The sequence below is a fragment of the Dipodomys spectabilis genome, unplaced genomic scaffold, assembly GCF_019054845.1.
Source record: "Dipodomys spectabilis isolate Male_0828 unplaced genomic scaffold, ASM1905484v1 ptg000145l, whole genome shotgun sequence".
Lineage (NCBI taxonomy): Eukaryota > Metazoa > Chordata > Mammalia > Rodentia > Heteromyidae > Dipodomys > Dipodomys spectabilis.
The window spans coordinates 4,843,899-4,863,338 of record NW_024870822.1 but is presented as its reverse complement, the minus strand read 5'-3'; the positions used below and the strand labels follow the sequence as shown (position 1 = coordinate 4,863,338).

The 19,440-nt window shown below is 48.3% G+C and overlaps 1 protein-coding gene across 1 annotated transcript in view; it reads right to left on the bottom strand.

The window, feature by feature from the left end:
• The window catches only part of Abtb2 (ankyrin repeat and BTB domain containing 2), a 164,729-nt gene extending 145,610 nt beyond the window's left edge, over positions 1-19,119 (bottom strand). The window contains exon 1 of the mRNA XM_042691354.1: positions 18,111-19,119. Within this exon, the coding sequence (XP_042547288.1) occupies positions 18,111-19,005 (895 nt within the window). The 5' untranslated portion in view covers positions 19,006-19,119. The remainder of the gene's footprint in view (positions 1-18,110) is intronic.
• Positions 19,120-19,440: the final 321 nt, after the last annotated feature.

Genomic DNA, 19,440 nt, shown 5'->3' with positions numbered 1-19,440 from the left:
TGCACTCATGGGCACACACGTGCGTACACACACACAAACACACATACTCCAGGCTGAAAACTGCCCAGAAGGACATTATGAAAGCAGCCTAGGTAGGGCTCAAGCCAGTTTGTGTATGAAGCCCCCATTTCTCCTTGTTAATAGTCAGGATGTGCTAACACATGGGTGGGATCCCTCTACGTTGGAAGGGAAAGGTCAGCAAGACCCTTCCTCCCCAAGTCACAGTTACCATCAACATCACAGCAGCTAACATCCTGGTACTTTTATGCCAGGTCTACTTCAAGTGCTTTAGAAAGTACCAACCATATAATTCCTTCAGCTGTCCTTGATAGAGAGAGTAGACTCTCCACCTAACAGACAAGTCAAGTGAGGCCCAGAGACATAAAGTCATTTGTCAAGGAACAAGTGGATCTAGGATCTGAGCTAGGCAGTCAGACTGCAGTGGTATACCCTCAGCCTACAGTACTGCTGCCTCTCAGCCTTCCAGAGACAACTGTGCAAGCATGAGCGGCCAGACTACAGCGTATGCCGACTTAGCTGAGTGAGGCCTGCATTTGCACCTGGGGTGGTGACTACAGCTTTTGCAGAATGCTCAATGAATGACCAGGGAAGGACTCTGTGTGAAGCCCATCTAGGGAGAGGAGCTGCCAGGAAGTAGGGAACAAGAGAACAGGACTGAGCAGGGAAGGAGGCAGGGGCAAGGAGGAACATGGCAGCCTCAGGAAGTAGCGCATAGGTGAATGTTGGTCTTGCCTGGGTCTGGAGGGAAATGAAAAGGCTCTAAAAGCCAGGGCTGGAGGGACCAGTGGGCAGTCCTTTCAGACATAGCACAGTGCTCTGCCTTGAAAAGCTCTGACATTCTATGCACAACCTGGGAACCTTATTTGACCTGGAATCTTGCACTTTTATTACAGAGGACACCTGACAGATGTCACCACACCTCATCACATGTGACTGAGAAGACTGGACAAGACTGTTGGCTACTGCTAAGACAACACCCATCCCCATGAGCTCCCCCACGCCCGCCCCCAAGTTGCTCTACCCATGCCTCCATCCTACATGTAGAGGATGTGCTCCCAGGGCAGCCTCATATCAGCCCCCTTGGCCACGTTTTCCCCAAGCTGTGCCCCTGGCTTGAGGCACACTCTAAGGGAAGTCTGGCAAATACCTAACTACCCCTTAGTGATGTTGGATGGGGATCCCCAATTCTGCTTGTTCATCCCATCACCCTGAGGAACACTAAAAATGTGTGCATTGTGCAGTTATTTTGACCTAGCTTTCAAAGGTTTGAAATTGATATGTCCAGGTGAGCTCTAGGACATAAAAACTTCAAATGCTGCAAGATGTATTAGCCAGTCCTAGACATGGCTGCCTGAAGGGTCTCCTGTAGTTTAGGAGGGAGGAAGAGTTGGGTGGGCTCATGCTACAGGTCAACTCTCTCTCTCTTTCTCTCTCTCTCTCCTTTTGAGGGTGGACAGCTGTATTGATAATAGACCCAAGAGGCCATAGCACAGATAACAAAGCAACTGTTCGGTAAGAAGAGTCAGAGTTACCCATTAACCATGAGTGACTTGTCTGGTGCCAAGAAAGCCACATGAAGGACAGCAGCTGGGTCTGTAGGAGGGGACACAGTGAGGCCCAGATCATCCTAATAACATCAATAGTGAGTTTCCTGGCCTCCTGACGGTCCCCTCTTTCTTAGTTGCTTGTTTTTGTGAGTGGGGCCAGGCTCAGTAGAACCAGACCTAGAAGGAGAGCTGAGCTATCATTATTTCCCAGTGGCACTTGGATTCCCCCAATTTAAACTCATCTCTTGCTACAGTTATGATGATAAAAATGATCGGATTCCCTACAAATGGTTCCGAGTTATTTAGAGGTTGTCGCAAGTGGCAGATTTAGCACATTCTGGGTGTGGGTAAAAAGGGTGGCAATGGTATAAATACATGGGCGCGTCATGCCACAAAGGAATCCTATAGAAAGAATCCAGCTCTGATTACACTGTGCCACTGGGCGGGGTCTTGTTACACACAGTCTAAAGCCGGCTGGTGGTGGTCACTGTGTGAGGCTCTAAATGACAAGTGCACTGTCATGCTTTTTATCCGCATCATCTTTCAGGAGGGAGCTAGGAGAGAGAAGACACTTCGTGGAGTTTATGATCCACACATTTAATTTACACATTCACTCTAAGTGTGAACCCCCTCAGGACCACTTCCTCTGACAAAACAGATAATACATCCTCAAGCAGGAAAACACCACAGGACAGAGCTCACCAAATGCTGTCGCCAGTGACAAGGGCGACAGCAGCATCTCACCCCTGGGCTGCTGGGTGCCAGGCACTGGGCTAGATGCTTTATTTTAACCCTCGCAACCTCTCTGCCAGGTAGATCTCAAGCATTATCCTTATTTTACATGGGGAGGGTGGAATTAAAGCCTAGGAAGATTAAATAATTAGCTGAATGATCTAGGGGAATGAATGGCAAGGCCAGGATTTGAACCCAGGTCCCCAGGTATGACCAAATATCTTCTGAGCCCCTTCTATAGCTCGAGAGGCTTCTCTTGGTCCTCACTGTCCCCCCAAAGGCTCTTCCCAAAGCCACCCGCTGCAAGGCCCCACTGAAGACATTGTTATTTTCCATCCCCTACTCCCAACAAGAGATGCAGGAGGACCACAAAACATGTGAAATCTGCAAAACCTAAACCTTTGGAGTACAACGAAAGCACCAAGAGCCCCAGACTCCTGCAGCAGTTTCCCTGGTGGCAGCTGTCCAAGAGAATGCTGACAAGCTGCCTTTGGACGAAATGCCTCTTCAAAGAGCTCCCCTCAACCCTCAAGTGGTGGAAGGGAGAGGGAGAGGGAGACAAAAAGGGAGGGGAGGGGTAGAGGGAAGGGGAGAGGGAAGGGATAAGAGAGAGGGAGAGGAAGATGGAGAGGGAGAGAGAGGGAGAAAGAGAGGAAGAGAGAGAGAGAGAGAGGGAGGAAGGGAGAGAGGGAGGGAGAGAGGGTGGGAGAGGGAGACAGAGAGAGGTAGAGAGAGAGAGTTCCTGAGTGAAGGTGAGTTCAGAGGAGCTCCTAGCTCAGAAGATAAACTCTTCTGTGGAGGGCTGTGGAGGGCTGTTCTACAGACCCGGGAGGAAAGCTCAGGGAAGTGGCAGACTGAAGACTGAGGGTATGGCACACAGGAATGGTAGCAGTGAACACAGCAAGCTCACTCCCTGGGGTTGGCCTCCCACCTTGCAAACCTCAACCTCATCTACCTGAAAGGGGAACGTGCCTCCTTCACAACCCCCTACCCATTCCCTCCCCCCACACCCAGCTGTGAGACAGTGCAACACAGGAAGTCCTCTGTGAACTGCTCTGCTGATGGTTTTAGACACATTCTGACATCTTGTTTAATCCTCATGGGATTCCTCATGTCATATATTTTTAAAAAATAAATTTGTGTTTATGTGGTACCAAGGAATCGAACCCAGGACCTCATGCATGATAGGCAAGTCACATACTTTGCCCACCATGCCTTATTTTTGATATCACCATTTCTCCAATAAGGCAACTGTTTCAGAGAAGCTAAGCGACTCGCCCTAGACCACACAGCTTGGAGAGCATAAAACATGCCCTCATGACAGGGGGCCAGAGGTTAGAGCCACAAGAATCAACAGCCTTCATCTCTGCTGCCATGAATCTTCTGCTTCTGCAAACAGAGCTTTAGAGAAGCTGGGGAAGGGCTCAAACGCTTCAGACCTTCGAAAATCCAGAAGGCTGGCCCCAAATGACCTGCTGGTGACCCAGTCTAATGGCCACATTGTCCCATAGAACTGTCAGGATGATGGAGATGTTCTATATTGGTCCTGTCCCGTACGGGTGCCACTGGGCATGCGGGGTGACCGAGTGCCGGAAACGTGACATGTGTGATGAGGAGAGGATTTGTAACCTTACAGAATGTGATTAAATTTGAACTTAATTAGCCACCCGGGGGGCTAGTGGCTACATTATTGAAGAGAATGGTGCTGAGGATTTTCTCACTCCTTGCTCCTCAGGCCTAACTGCAAGTGAAAAAAAGAAAAAAAAACAGGAAAAGCAAAAACGACAACACACAAGCCCTCTTATTTCCAGAACAAACATCTCTGCTGTGATCCTGGAACCTCACAGCTGGAAGAGAGAAATGGCCAATTTCCAAATAAAGGGGGTTTTCTGAGTATTAGATTTTCTTCTTATAAGAAAAAAAAAATCAAATGTACCAAAGGAGCCCAACTAAATTACTCAGGACAGGTTGCCACTTTTTTTTTTTTCCTGGTGACAAATGCCTTTGGCTTAGGATGACACAGGGCTCAAAATATGGTAGAAAGGAGAAGCCAGAGGGTAAACAAGAGCAGGCCTGGCGTTCTCGAAGGTGTCATAAATCCAGAAGAAATAGACTGCGGAGTTAAAAGCTTCCAAACATTCTTCCTCTTACACTATTTTAAGCAACCAATACACACAATCTCTCAGAGGTTGTTTCATTCACATGGACAGAGAGAAGCAATGTGCATCCCAGAATGTATCTTTAAACACGTAGAGAAACAAACAGCTACACCACGGGCCTGTGGGTCCCCTTTGGCATCCCACTGAGGAAAGTACTATTTTAAGGCACCTAAAAAGCTCAGTTGTTCAGAACAGCAAAGGATGCTTTGGCCTGACTTCAGCTCCTCGCACCCTCTGGGACCAACCCATTCATTTCTTTGCTCAGGAAATCACTGCATAAGCTTTAGTCCCCACCCAAGCCTCTCCCGAGGACAGGAGGAGGGCTGCCGCAGGGCGAACTGAGGACAACAGAGCTTTGGTTGAAGCCTGCTGTGTCTTTCCCTAGCTGTCACTTGAGCATCTCTGAGCCTCAGTTTTCTTCAGCTGCAAAATAAATGGAGAATACTTAGGTAAGAATCATGGGACAGAATACTCAAACTCACAGCCTTGGGCTTGGTACTTTGCAAAGGCTCTGTGCAGGGTTGGAAAGAGTGAGAATTGAGTCTTGGCTTCTCTGGTTGGTGATGGGATACAAGGAAGGCTGAGTTTGATTATAGTATCCACCACTTATAACCTGTGTGCTTTTGAGTGAGTTATACAACCTCTCTGTGCCCCTATTTCCTCCTCCTGAAGATGGAATTAACAGGACCCACAGCCTCTTAGCTGTGGGGTAAGAAGTATGATATAGGATGCCACTGCCATTCTAGGTCTCACTTGGCCCTTCCCAGGGGAACCTCACGAGTCCAGCTTTTCCGGGTGCTCTCGGGGATCTCTCCAGATGAGGAACCAGCCGAAGCAGCATAGCTGGGAAATGAGGGAAAGCCTCGAAGCTGGGCGGGGCAGGGACAATGATGCTCTGCCCACTAATAATAGCTAACGTCTGAGCGCTCCCTATGTACCAGACACTGAGAACTCTGCCCACACGGCCTGGGCCCCACTCCAGACTGTTTACTTTGGAATTTCTGGAGGCAGAGCCTTCACACACACACACACACACACACACACACACACACACACACACACACACACACACACACACACACACACTTATTTTTAAGTTATCTAGATGATCCAAACGTGAATCTGGAGTTAAGAACCACTGAAATTACAACCCTATGAGGAGAACTATGACACTCCCCTGCAACTGAAGAGTTAAAGCGAGGCTCAGAGACCCCAGGCAATGCCCTCAGTAGGCAGCAGCCGCCTCAGAGCTCAGCCCTCAGCCACCTACCTGGTTTCCCTGCTCCTCCTTCACACTGGGTCTCTGAGGCTTACCAACCCACTCTAGCAAGATCTCTTTCTGGCTCCATTTCTGACTCACGGTCGACCTCCAGGAATTAAAGCAGCCTGAGAATGGAGGCTCACTTTCCCAGAACTGAAGGACGCAGCGATCCACAAAACAACTGGACTCAATTAAACAGGCCACATGTTAATGACAGGAAACAACAGAGCTGGTGATCTTCACTGAGAGTGGCTGGCAGCCTTCAGGAAAGCTAGAAAGCGAACTTCAGGGGCTCTCAGGCCATCAAACCAGATGATGAGAGACTGAAAATTAAATCTCTCTTGTCTTGAGACTTCCCAGCCCTGTTGGGAAGGAGGGCAATCTTTAATCTATCATATATATCATCAATGAAGTTCAAGGTGGCTTTCTCCCCAGACAGTCTCCCATTTGCTATCTCTCTGTGTGAAGTTTGAGACAAGCTACTAGTGAGATCGTTGTAGTCTTGCCTTTCCCATACTTCAGTCATTGGGCACTCTTTTTCTCTCAGTGGCTAAGCACCTAAACCTTGCTGCCACAGTTCATTCTCCTCCTCTACCTCACACTTCTGAGCTGTTGGCAAAAGTCATTGGTCCTGACTTCAAAACTCATTCACAAACTCCTCCTCTATGGCCATCTAGCCTGAGCCCCATCCCCTCTTATCTACATTATTCTAAAAAAATCTAAGCGGGTCAGCTTGCTGCCATGTTTGATACTACGCTGTCATTTCCAACAGAGGGAATACCCTGTTAAAATGCAAAATAAGTCATGTCACTCAAGTTCATTCAATGGCTCCCAGCTTACTCAGAATTAAATGCCAAGCAAGGTAAGCTGGATGTGGTGGTATACACACCTATCATCCTAGCACTTGGGAAGACCAGGCAGGAGACTCTCAAGTACAAAGACAACTTGGGCTACATAGTGAGACCCATTCTCAAAAAACCAGGGCAAATAAAATTAAAAAGTGAAACAACAACAAAACCCAGGCTACTATTGGCACAATGGCCAATAGGTCCCGCCCAACCATTCCACCATTCCTCTCCTACTCTCCCCATCATTGGTCCTTCCCAGCCACACTGGTGTTCCTTGGTGCCTTTGAAAGTTACCAGGAACCTGAAGCTGCCTTCCTCAGCCACACAGGGCTCTAGTGGCATTCCTACTGTTGCCATGATCTGCAAGGCAAAGACCTTTACTTCTCCAGGTGTTTAATTCATTCACTACCACTTAGAATAGAGCCCATCAGACAGCAAGTGCTCAATAAATATTCACTGAATGAACAAATGGATGCACCCCAAACTGAACTTTCTCCTCACTCCTAGTGTAGAGTCCTTTCCACTCTAACTACCCTATGCCTTTTCGGGGACCTGATGTCTAAAAGACAGTAACTGGGACACTTGAGCCGATGCCTTTCAGAGGCAGCTCTAGCCCAAGGGGGCCTTGTCACCTGCTACTGTGCCAGCATAGCGCTGGCTTGCCCAGCTTGTCCTGGGAGGATGAAGTCCAGAACAACAGCTGCAAGCAACATGTTTCCCAATAGCGTCCCATTTTACAACTTGATCCAGCCCTCAGCTCAGATGAGATGGAGAAGAAAATACCAGGGCCTAGATTTTCACAGAGGCAACTTTTTTTTTTCTCCTCTTGGATGTAAGTTCTGCCTTCTCCAGGACATTTCATTGATCGTTCAACTTGGGATTTGGAGGATGGATAGGGGAAGAGGGACACACAAGCGATGGGAATGGGGAAGGAGAGCTAGAGCCCTGGAGCACTAAGTGCCCTCCATGTCCCGGACCTTCAGAATTCCTGGCAGCTTGTCATCCTCAGTTACTCTCATTTTCCCTCCTTGTTGAAAAACCCACCCTGCCAACTGTAACAAACACAGCACTTAAAAATATCTCACTGGATTAGACAGCGCTGTCTTCTAAGCTCCTCACAATACCCGTCTCTGTCTCACATCGAATAAAGAAGGGTGTAGCTTAGTTCTGTTTTTCTCTAGCTGCTCCCCTGCTATAAATACCCTAGTCTGGAAGGGTGAGCTTCAAACACCGGCTGTATGAAGTCACCTCGGAGCTGGATCTTACCACATCGATGGCCTGCCAGGGGCTGGACACAGCTATCAAGCTGTTTAGGTCAGCCAAAAAGCACACAGAACTCATCCTTCTCAGAGAAGGGGGTGGGGTGAAGCCAAACTTTAAGTACAGTACTCACAGTTCATGCTAATATAAAAAAGATGGCGTGCAGTCTTCCTACCCAGCTGGGTCTTCAGAGAGCACATCCAACTCCATCCTCGGCCATTTCTTTCCCCAGGATACTAATTACAGGGCTTGACCTTAGGAAAATGATTTCACAGTATTCTTGTGGGGTCCAGAAACATGGTGAGAGACAGAAAGGCTGGGAGAATCAATCTAGCCCAATGTCTTCATACCAGACAAAGAAAGAGATCCAAAATGATGGAGTGAGTCACTCCAGTCACACAGGGGGCAAGCTCCAGTCTGGAACTTTCTGGATCTAAATCCATAGTTCTCTGCACTGGATTGTTCTAGACACTTGCGCACATATATTATTTGTGCACATGTTTATTTGTGCTCAGTGTGAGCCTTTGCTTGGGTTTACTAGTACCATTCCTCATAGCAAATGCTGGTTTTCATACTTTAGAAGACAGAAGCTAAAAATACAAAAAATAAAGCAACAATCAATCCAAAAATCCTAAAACTTTCAACCAAGGGACTGGGGGTATAGTTCGGTGGTAGAACACTTGTTCAGCATGTACAAGGCCTTGGGTTGGACCCACATCATAATTTTTTTTTTCTTCAACAAAGCCTTGGACACAATTGTAGGGCTGTTTTTCCCAACTGAGGTCCAATGGAATCTCTCCCAACCAAAGCTTGGTATTTCTAGTACTTCAAGTTCAGTTTTCCTAGTTACTTTTTCTTTTCCTCTCACAAGACTCTTCTTAGCTCACTTTTAGGAACGAATATTCAAATCACTAACTACCAGTGACTCGTTATGTACTTTTGTAACATCTTTCGGGAAGGTTTTATGTTTGCCTCCCAAGTGATAAGAAAATTCTTCCTGTAACTGCAATAGGAAAAGGTCAAACACCAAAGTGATTGTCTAAGCTCTTGGTGATCTTTCACATTTTGCTGTCAGAAAAGTTCAGCTGGACCTAACAGAGTCCAATACTGACGGAAATGAGCTATCAAGTGGTTCAGCAATATAGCATTTAACATTATCCACTCTGGAAGCACCTTAAGCAAGAATTGAAAATGACCTAATCATCAGAATTGAGCTGTCACTTGATCAATCCTAAACGGAAAATTGAACATGTAGCTGATACTTAAACCCAGAATAAAATAAAATAAACCCCCTTTTAGGACCCTTTGATTTCATCTTGTTTCAGGCTGCTCCCTGCTTTTTGTGGTTGAGAATTCAGCTTTAAGGGCATTAAGTGCAGTGACCTCTCACTTAACAAGTTTGCTGGTCCGCAACTCCCATGTTGAATTGAGATTGCTCTAGCCTGAAATGCTGCACTCAGGGCTACAAAAGAAAGAACCAAGTGAGAAGCCAACTTTGACAAGAGCAGCAAAGCCAATGGGAGATTTTTCACACTCCCTTGGCCTGAGTTTGCTGGGTTAAGGTCTTCCATTACTTCTACTGCTAGGACAGTAAATGGTGCATTTTTGAGGTCAAGCTTTCAATCAGTAAGAGGGAGTAATGAGCAATCTGGGGCTGTGGTTAAGATGAGCTGGGGAACAGACACACTCCATTTCTGAATTATATAAAAATAAGTTTTGGAAAACTCCTGTCCTGCACTCTGGCAGGCTTCTTAACATCTGGATAAAAGATGTGGGAAATTTCCCCTCTTTTCCTGTGTTATCTACCCAGCTCCTCCTTGTGATGTATCTGAGTCTCCCAGCCAAGCAGGGTTACTCGTTGTTCCCCAACACACATTCCAGATCTTTTTCATACTGTTCCTCTGAGCCCTGAGCCCAGTACCTACCTCCTCTTTCTTACCACAGCTGTCTGCTGAGCTCACAGCCCATATCCTTTAGAAGCAGCCCTCACTCCTTCCTACCCTCCTTGGCCAGAACTCACTTCTATCCTCCTTTGTGCTTTCCCATCACCAAAAGCTTTGAGCTCCCCGCTCATGGGCTAGAAACTTTATGCAACCTTCAGAAACATGGGGAGGGTCAATGAAGTAATTCAACACAAATCACCAGGATGGATGACTGCATGCAGGAAATGCCTCACTGTCAGAAGCAGTGACAACAAACTTCTGTGCAGCTATCCACGTGCATGCCTTACTGTCCCTACTAAATTGTGAAGGACTTGACAGGCAAGAACCCCGGCCCTTCTCCTATCTCTCTCCTTTACCTTATATGTAGCTGGCCCTCAGTAAGTAGATTAATGAGGCTGGCATGGCATTTCTCAGACTTATGTGGGCTGTTTCCCAATGGACTCCACCCAGTCCAGCAAGAGGTCCAAAGCTACCAAAGCTGCAAAACCATTTAGACCTTTTGAAAAACAAGCAAGATGACCACAACGTGTTTACAAGATGGGCAGGCAAGCAAAACACAAGTCACCTGGACATTGCTATGGCCCTAGACCTTGGTGGCTGCAAAAAACCAGCTCCAATACCCACAGCACAACAGTTCCTGGGAGGCCTAGCACTTTGCACCTGCACCATCACTGGCATCCTGGCAGCAGTGGACATGTGCTCAGAGGTTAAAGTCCTGTCTCACCGCCAGATCTTCTTGTTCTTGGGACAACAGAGCTAGAGCTGAGCGGGGATGATAGCACTTCTTCCAAAGTCCCTTAATTTCCTCCTTCTTCCATATGAAGGTGTTACTCATCAAGGAGAGCCTTGTGACTAATACTTGTTCCCTGAGATTTGGGTCAGGCTCCTATCTTGCACAAGAAGCTCTTACTTTAGCAAAAGTGAACCAAATCTATGCACTCAACACAAATCTGTAAAAAAAAAAATGATGGTAATGAGAATATTTTATGAGAAACATAATGCAACAAAGTTCCTACCAAAAATGCTAAGTAAATCCTCCCAAGCACCCCATGAGTCCTATCTTAGCGATCAGTGTTTCTCAAGCTGCGCCGGAGATATCTGTAAATGTCTGCAGACATTTTTTGATTTTCACAACTGGTATGTGTGTGGGGGGGATATAATTAATGCATCCCCACTAAGTACAAGATAACCCCATGGTAAAAAAGAAAACTCTAGTTGGGTACCAATGGTTTATACCTATTATCCTAGCGACTCAGGAGGCTGAGATCTGAGGATTGAGGTTTGAAACCGACCTGGGTAGGAATGCTGTGAGACTCTTATTTCCAATTAGGTAGTAAAAAGCTGAAAGTGGAGCTGTGGCTCAAGTGGTCGAGTGGTAGTTAAAAAGCTAAGAGACAGTGCCTAGGCCCTGACTTCAAGCCCCAGGATGTGAATGCATGCTTGTGTGTGTGTGTGTGTGTGTGTGTGTGTGTGTGTGTGTGTGTGTGTGTGTGTGTGTGTGTGTGTGTTGTGATTAGCTTGAGGACACAAGTCAGTAACAGGCAAAGCAACCTGTGGCCCAACCCAGACCCCAAAGCCAGAAGGGCACTTCAGCACTGGGCTATGCTGAGTCCTTCTCACCTGGGCTCCTAGCATGGGGATACTGTCAGCAGCTGCACACTATAGAGGATTCAGAAGAAATTAATACCCTCTTCAGTAGGGCTCTTCAGCCAATTTCAAGGCACATAAGCTGAGGTCCCCTAGACCTTGGATTAAATGCAGGGCTGTATTTGAGACTGGATGGTCCTGCCTACCAGGAAGCATCACTGTAGCAGTTCTACAGCTTTTCCATTCAGTTGGATGTATTGATCGCCCAGCAGCTGTCACTTGTAAGACTCCCTGGGCAGCAAAGCTCCATTCCCCTTCCAGTAGCGGCAATGATGGCTCCTTCAAATCAATGCCACCTCCAGGGTATGCTCCCTGAGTTGGGAAGGTCTTCTTTGGCTTGACAAGTTTTAAGTGCCTGGACACAGTAAGCAAACACAATCTATAAGCAGTAATGCCTGGTTGTGAATGTGATCCTCGCTGCTATTTGAAGAGGATCAAATATTCACCTATTCTTTGCTACTTTTGAGTCTGTGATTCTGTACAGGTAAAACATGGGCTTGGGGTTTGAACAACATTAACTGAGACCTGGTCCAGCCATTGAGCTGTGAATTCTGGGCTCCCAGAGGCCTGACTGTGAACAGACATCCCATTCACAGGATTTGTAATGGGTACCCGGCAAGAACCCAAATGAGCAAAACTTCCGAGCTCAGTCCTTCTGTTGGTTTACTGCCAGATTTCTCTTGTGAAATCTACCCAGGGTCCTGCACGCTAAAAAGTCTCCTCCCAACCCAAAACACCCACTTCTAACAGCTCACTTCTCATAGAGGGCCTTGGGGATCAACTAGTTGAATGATGTCCCTATGGGTTGGTTATCCCCCAAAATGCTGCTTCCGATCATTAAGAACAACTTGAGCTGGGCACTGGTGGCTTTCACCTGTACTCCTAGCTACTCAGGAGGCTGAGATACGAGGATCAGTTTGCAAAGGCAGCCCAGGCAGGAAAGTCCGTGAGACTCTTATCTCCAATTTTCCACCAGAAAACTGGAAGTGGAGCTGTGGCTTAAAGTGTCAGAGTGCTAGCCTTGAGCAGAAAAGCTCAGGGACAGTGCCCAGGCCCTGAGTTCAAGACCCATGACGAGGACCACCACCACCAGCAGAACAACTTGAATTTCTCTACTTGGATAAAGGGGGAAAGTGCTTCCAACAGTCAAAGGAACTGAAGTAACCAATCTGGGAATTAAAGCAGGTCGTATGGCAGGTTCTATCATCTGCTGACAAATATTTCCAGGAACCCCTATTATGTGTTAGCCACGGTGTGAGATTTAGCGGAGCCAGCAAAGCCTGTGAGGTCACAGTTGGATGGGAGAGATAGAGAAGCAGGAAATGATTCAAGAACATGCCCTGGGTGCTGTGGAAACTTCACACAGGGCTTGCTCTTCCAGCAGGGGGTGGGGAAGCTGGGCAATGCTTTCTGGAGGAAGTTGAACAACCCTGGCTTGTTCTTCTACCTTAAGACTGGGCTTGCCCTTCTCAAGCAAGTAAGAAAGAAAAAAACAAACAAACTAGTAGTAACTTTTCATTCGCAAAGCTTGCTCTGTTTCACTTTTACCGGCTCCTTCAGTTTCAGCAAAATAGTCAAAGAGAAGGGGAGCAACCCTCCTCCCTCAGACTACCCAGGTGTGGAAACTGATTAAACAGAACCCACAGCTCAATTAACCCTTGCTCCTTCAGCTGATTATCTCAGTGGAAATCCATCTTCCATCTCCTTGATAAATGAATGTTACAGCCAGAGAGTTTTCAGGCCTGCTTGCGATGCAGGCCTTTTACTTCCTGGCTGCAAATGAGATGTTGAGACTTGCCTCAGCTGGTGAATAGAGAATAATTTTTTTTAAGTCCTCAGTCTCTAGTTGTGGCTCAGAGGTCCTTCTACAAAAGTATTGATACGATGGGTTATTATTAATGAACATCAGAGAGGCCTTCTTCCTGGATGGTCAGTTAAATGAGCTTGTCTCCTTTGCTCCTTTACTGGATTACAAATTTTTTTTTTTAATCATAGGAGGGCTCCACACTATCGGTTAATAGTACTTTTAACATTATAATGGGCACAGAATCAGTGCCAAGTGCTTGTTGAATGAAATTGTTAGTATGATCTCAATCTTCATAGTATCCATGAGCTACACACTCTTTTCACCCATTTTACAGATGACAAAATTGATGGTTAGAGTGGTGAAGAAATTTGCTGCAGGTCACTCATCAATTTTATGGGGTGTGTGTGTGTGTGTGTGTGTGTGTGTGTGTGTGTGTGTGTGTTGGTACTGGGGGTTAAACTCATGGCTCTGCCCCTTAGCTTTTTCACTCAGGAATAGTGCTCTACTACTAGAGCCACAGCGCTGCTTCTGGCTCTTTGATTAATTGGGGATAAGAAAGAGTGTGGAGGATCTGTCTACCAGACTTTTCTGCCCATAATCCTCAGATCTCAGTCTCCTGAGTAGCTAGGTATACAGGCGTGAGCCACCAGTACCCAGCTATTCAATCCATCCATATAAGTAGTAGAGGTAAGCTTCAAACCCTTATCCTTGCCCCTATAACAGAGCCACCCTCCTGTGCTCTCTGTGCACTGTTCTGGAGTGAGAACATTATCACCAGTAGCCTATCATTTAACTGACACTCTAGGAAGTGAAGAGGATTTGCTCAAATTCCATGGACTCTCATGAAAAATGGCCAGGAAGAAACCTGGAAGTGATGCTCTTTGTCAAATCTACATACAGAGTTCCTTGAGAATGAGAGAGAACGATGGGGGGGGGGGGGGTGAAAGGAGAGGTTTCCCTTTGCTGCCAGCTCCCTGTTTATAAATACTCCATTAAAGTGGTTTCTCTGCCTCCCACAAGGAAGCCATGAATATGTCATGATTTAATGGCATCGCCTGGGATCTGAAACATCAGTACCAAATGGGCAACAATATTATATAACTCCTGCTGCTCTGTGAAGCTGGGATCATGTTTTATAAACACTACAGAACTTTTATCATCCATCTTGGGCTGAGCAAAACCATATTTGTGTGGCATTCTGCGTAATGGACAGGAATAGATGGATCAGGTCTCTTAAAGTCCCGGCTGGAAGACGTTAAAAGTTTAAGAGCCCCATATAGCTGAGTCAAATGCATGTGACCATGCTGTATAATTAGCAGGCATAACAACAATAAATATATAATTTAAGGGGAAGACCAGCAGGACAAGAATACTAAGCAGCACTCTCTTTCCCATACGTAGCCATTTCCCAGTTGTTCTTCAGCTGTGTAAACTGTCTCCCTACCGGCAGTGGGGCAATTTCAATATTAAAAAAAAAAAAAAAAAAGTTCTGTGAGTCTCCATTCCCTCCCTAAGCAGTTGATACTTCCCTCTGAAGCCAGCTTTTAGGCATATGCAATTCACTGCTCTTCTTATTAAACATTCATTTCACTTTGTCTAAAAGGACAATAGGTAGAGCCACCTCTAGTTTCCATGTATGAGAAATGAGTGTCCACCATGCCTGCAACAGAGTTCCCTGGAGGCCAGACAATGCTCAGAGGAAGGCATTTTGGCTCTGAGCATCTGGGGAGTGCTGCTGTCTACCACGTGGGGAATCCTGCAGCCTTGACCCACCATGCTGACTTGAGGAGAGGTCAAAGCATGAGGTCAAACTGGGCATCAGTGGCTCATGCCAGTAATCCTAGCCACTCAGCAGGCTGAGATCTGAGGATCCCAGTTCAAAGCCAGCCTAGACAGAAAAGCCCATGAGACTCTTATCTCCCATTGACCAGCAAAAAAGCCAGAAGCAGAGGTATGGTTTAACTGGTAGAGCCCCAGCCTTGAGTGGATAAAGCTAAGGGAGAGTGCTCTTGCCCTGAGTTCAAACCGAAGTACCAAGACCAAAAAGATTCAATTTTAAAAAATAGCCTATAAAGAAAAAATCCCAAGGGATGCTGCCCTCAATAAGAAATGCTCTTTGGCTGGATGGTTTTCCCAGAAAAGCACCTGTTTTTGTTTTGTTTTGTTTTGTTTTGTTTAGCAATCTAACCACTTTGCATTTTCAGGCTACCCTGGAGAGGCAGCTGCTCTTCCTGGCCTCGATTTGCAGTTAGAAAACAGTCCAGTGTGGAGGGCACCAGCAGGGGATGGGGCTGACAGGCACACTGGTGTTTGATTTTTCTACCCTGCACCATAGTTCCTTCTTTAGTGTACTTTGGTTGTGTAGGGTTAGAGCTTTAGTACTTTATTTTTCCCCTTTACATCTTCCAGATCAGTGCTGGGATCTTCTTTCCACCAAAAGTATAACATTCTTCCCTGGCATTGTGATAACCAGATGGAAATCCCCTGGCCCTTCACTTCCTCTTCTGGAGCTAGTGTTCCAGGCTTTGATAACCCCAATTTAAAGGGCAAAGCATAATTACCAGCTGTGACATCATCAGTTGATCTTATGGACTGACCTCCATTCTGACTTAAGAGGAAGAAAATTCAAAGGCAAATGCTTCTCCATTGCAGGACATGGCAGGGCCAGGATTAAAGCAAGGCATGTCACAGGAAAGTCCGGTAGGTAATAAAGAATATCTTCATTCTTTATTCGGCCTTGCATGTCAATTGCTCTCCTTGGACTAAACTGGGTCCCCTCCACAGGGGGGCTAGAAGCTGGAAGTCTCTCTGGAGCACACCACAGTTCCAATTCCAGGTTCATCACTTAGTGTCTGTGTAAGATGTTGAGCAGCTTACCAAAGTGTTCCAGGATCTTATTCCCTCATCTGTATAATGGTGTAACACGTATACTCTTGTCTTCACTAGGCAATCAACACAGAAGACTTCTTTCTGTGATCTTGGAAGGTGTAGGAATTTCTCCCCACTAGTGAACAAGCAGTTCTGCAGCAGACACCCTACAGTGTCCTCTAGTTCAAATCAAGCTGACACTATATGCCCGGCCATAGCATCACACTGCACAGGTCCAGGGATCCACCCTCAAGACTGCTCCCTTTAGATGTCAATTGAAAACTTCAGGTTGTTTTACCTGTGCCCCAGACATGACTGGCTCTAAATCAGAACTCAGGGAAACACTTCCCAGCTACTAACATAATAAAGGATATGACAAAGAATCCAGATGAAGAGATGCATGGGCTAAGGTAAGGAAGAAGGAATGCCACCCTCCAGGAACCTATGAAGCTCTAACCTTTGGGTTTTTATGGAGACCTCATTATACATGCATGACTGATTAAATTCTTGGCTATTTGTAAGCAACTTAACCTTCTGCCTCGTTTCCCTTCCCTGGAGTTTTGGGGTGTGGAGTTAAAAGTACCAACCCTCTGAAGTCCTGCCTGTCCTGTCTTTCTGGAGACTTTGCTCATCCTGAAGTCCTCATTTACCTAGTGGTGGCCAGCTCTTAGTCCACCTATTGGTATATGAAAAACACTAGCACTTTGGAAGATTTTAGGACTCAGATGCCAGGAAGCATGGACTGAGACCAGATACATATTTCACAATATCACACTACCAAAGAGGTTGTTAACATATAAAAGTAGCTAATATATCAAGTGCTAAGAAGAGTGACTAACACATTAAGTGCTGTTTTACGTCTTGGCGATTGTGATTATGTTTAACCACATTTGAATGTGGTTCCCTTTATGCCATTCCAGGACCCACCTGGCTGGCCTCTTCCACTGCCTGTTTATTTGCCACTGAAAGCTGTACCCAAAATGGGTTTTCCAATTAGATAGCAAGGATGTCTAACGACAGTCCTTTCCACATGATTTATGGTGGCCAGCTCCTGAACTGAAGCTTGATAGACAGCATGCTGTTGAATGTGTCACACCTAGCCTTAACCAGGATGAAGTTACTTTGCCTTCATCCTTGGCCAGGAAGCCATGCCATCCTTTGGAGAAGGGCAACTACTCAACAGTTCCTTCCCAGACTTGAAACCACACTATTGTCCATTCCCCCCCTCCCCCAGCTCATCTGCATGTGGTGTACTGCATGATTTACTGCACTCTCCCTCCTAGAAAGCTCAACATGTTGTGCATTTCAGTTGTTCACAAAGTTTTTAATCAACCGCTCACCAGATAAAGGACAGCTTGGGAAATTTAGTGTCTGGAGCACACACGCAAGACACATGGCTCCCTTCCTGAGAAGAGGATAGAGGATCCTCCAGGTTTCATTACCTCTGGGCACACAGTAATAAGAACCCACCACTAAGCATCTATCTGGATGCCTCCGCTGAGGGGCGCGGCTACCTGCATCCTTCAGCCCCATAAAGGCCATGGCAAAGCATCAGGCACTGGGCTTGACACTCTCCCCCTGCCCATCCCACTTATCCACGGCCTAGGTATTGGAGTTCAGATGGATCCTTCGGCTGAGCCACTGGGAGAACCAACTGCTCTCCCGACTGTTTGGGAAAACCAGCAACCCGTGGCCAAAGCAAATCGCGTAAACTAGAACAGGATGGCAAGCTTCACTTGGTGAGGGGTTCAGGAATGACTCGAGCCAAAGGCCCAATAAATGAAGACCTAGAAAGTGACAACGCCACACCGAACTGGATGGAGAAGCGCGATTTTATCCTTCAAATGTCAGCCACTCCAAATACTTTCTGACCAAAGCCATTTAATGAACTCCTTCATCCTCAGACCCAACATTTGTCTCCCAGTGTTCCAGAACACCACGCAGCTTGGTCCCAGGAAATTGGCTCCCAGAGTAACTCACATCCCACCCGTGGATCAAGGCCCCACGGCGCACTTACCGTTGGCGTTCTTGCCGCAGATGAGGTGCTCGTAGGGCTGCAGGACGCCCCACAGCTCCGCATCGTTGTTGATGACCATCTCCAAGGCTTCCGCGGATACCTCTCCACCTCCCGCCCCTCCACCGCCGCCACCGTCGGGGCTCTGGCTAGCCAACACCCTGGCCCGGATCTCCTCCACCAGGTTCTCCATGCAGGCGGTGAGCGAGATGGCTGCGTACTCGTGGATGCGCACGGAGATGCGAGTGTCCACCATCCAGCGGAAGAAACGGCCCACGGAGAAGGTGAGGCCGCAGCGGGCCGACTTGCCCTGCCGCAGCCCGTCGCCTGCGCTCATGCTGTACAACGACAGCGCCTTGACGGCGGCCAGCGCGCAGCTCTCGGCCAGCGCCCAGCTGTGCACCAGGCGCACGGCGCTCTGCACCTCGAAGCGGGTGCACTTGGCGTGCAGCACGCTCAGGCGCTGCGCCTCGCGGGCCACGCGGATGAGCGCCCGGCGCAGCAGCCCCGCCAGGCGCCGCACCGCCTCGGAGGAGAAGGCGGGCATCCGCCGGCCCCCGCCGGCGCCTTTGCGGAGTACCCGGGCCACGTCTCCCTCGGTCCAGGGGAACTCCTCCAGCTCGGGGAGCCGCGGGCAGCGCGAGAAGAGGTCGGCCACTTCGGGATCCTCGGGCAGCACCGTGTTCACCGTGTCCCAGCTGTTGTGGCGACTGTTCATGGAGCCCGAGTAGCACCACCAGGCCGCCCCGCGGTGCTGCTGCGCCGAAGAGTTGAGCGCCTGCGAGTTGGACTTGGAGGACGACAGGCTGAGCGAGCGGCACGAGTCCCCCGCCCCATACCCGGAGTCCAAGGTCAAGTCCTCCAGCGTTTTCAAAGTGGAGCTGTACGTCCCGGCCATGGGAGCCTGCCGCGGGCGGCCTCGCCGATCCGGGGTCGGGGGCGCTCACCACTCCATGGCCTCCTCCTCCTCGCCCCGACTGGGCAGAGGGCGAGCTCTAGGCTCTCCCCGGAGTCCCGGGACTCGGAGGCTGCATCGCCGGCCCGCCCGGCGGCGGCGGCGAGAAGGCCGGCGAGGTTCGCGGCGAGCCGGAGCGCCACGCACCCCGCGGGGTGCCCGACGCGGAGCTGTCAGTGGAATGGTTCCCCGCCGCGCCTCCCGGGCACTCGTCCTGGTCCACCTCCACTTCCCGCCCGCCGAGCGTCCGTCTTCCAAAGACAAGGGATCCCCGGGAGAACGAGGCGGCGGTAGCCGGAGGAGGCGGCGCGGGGCGCGGGGCGCGGAGCGCTGGGGCGCAGGGCGAGTCCCGCACCAGCCGGCGTGAAAAGCACTCGG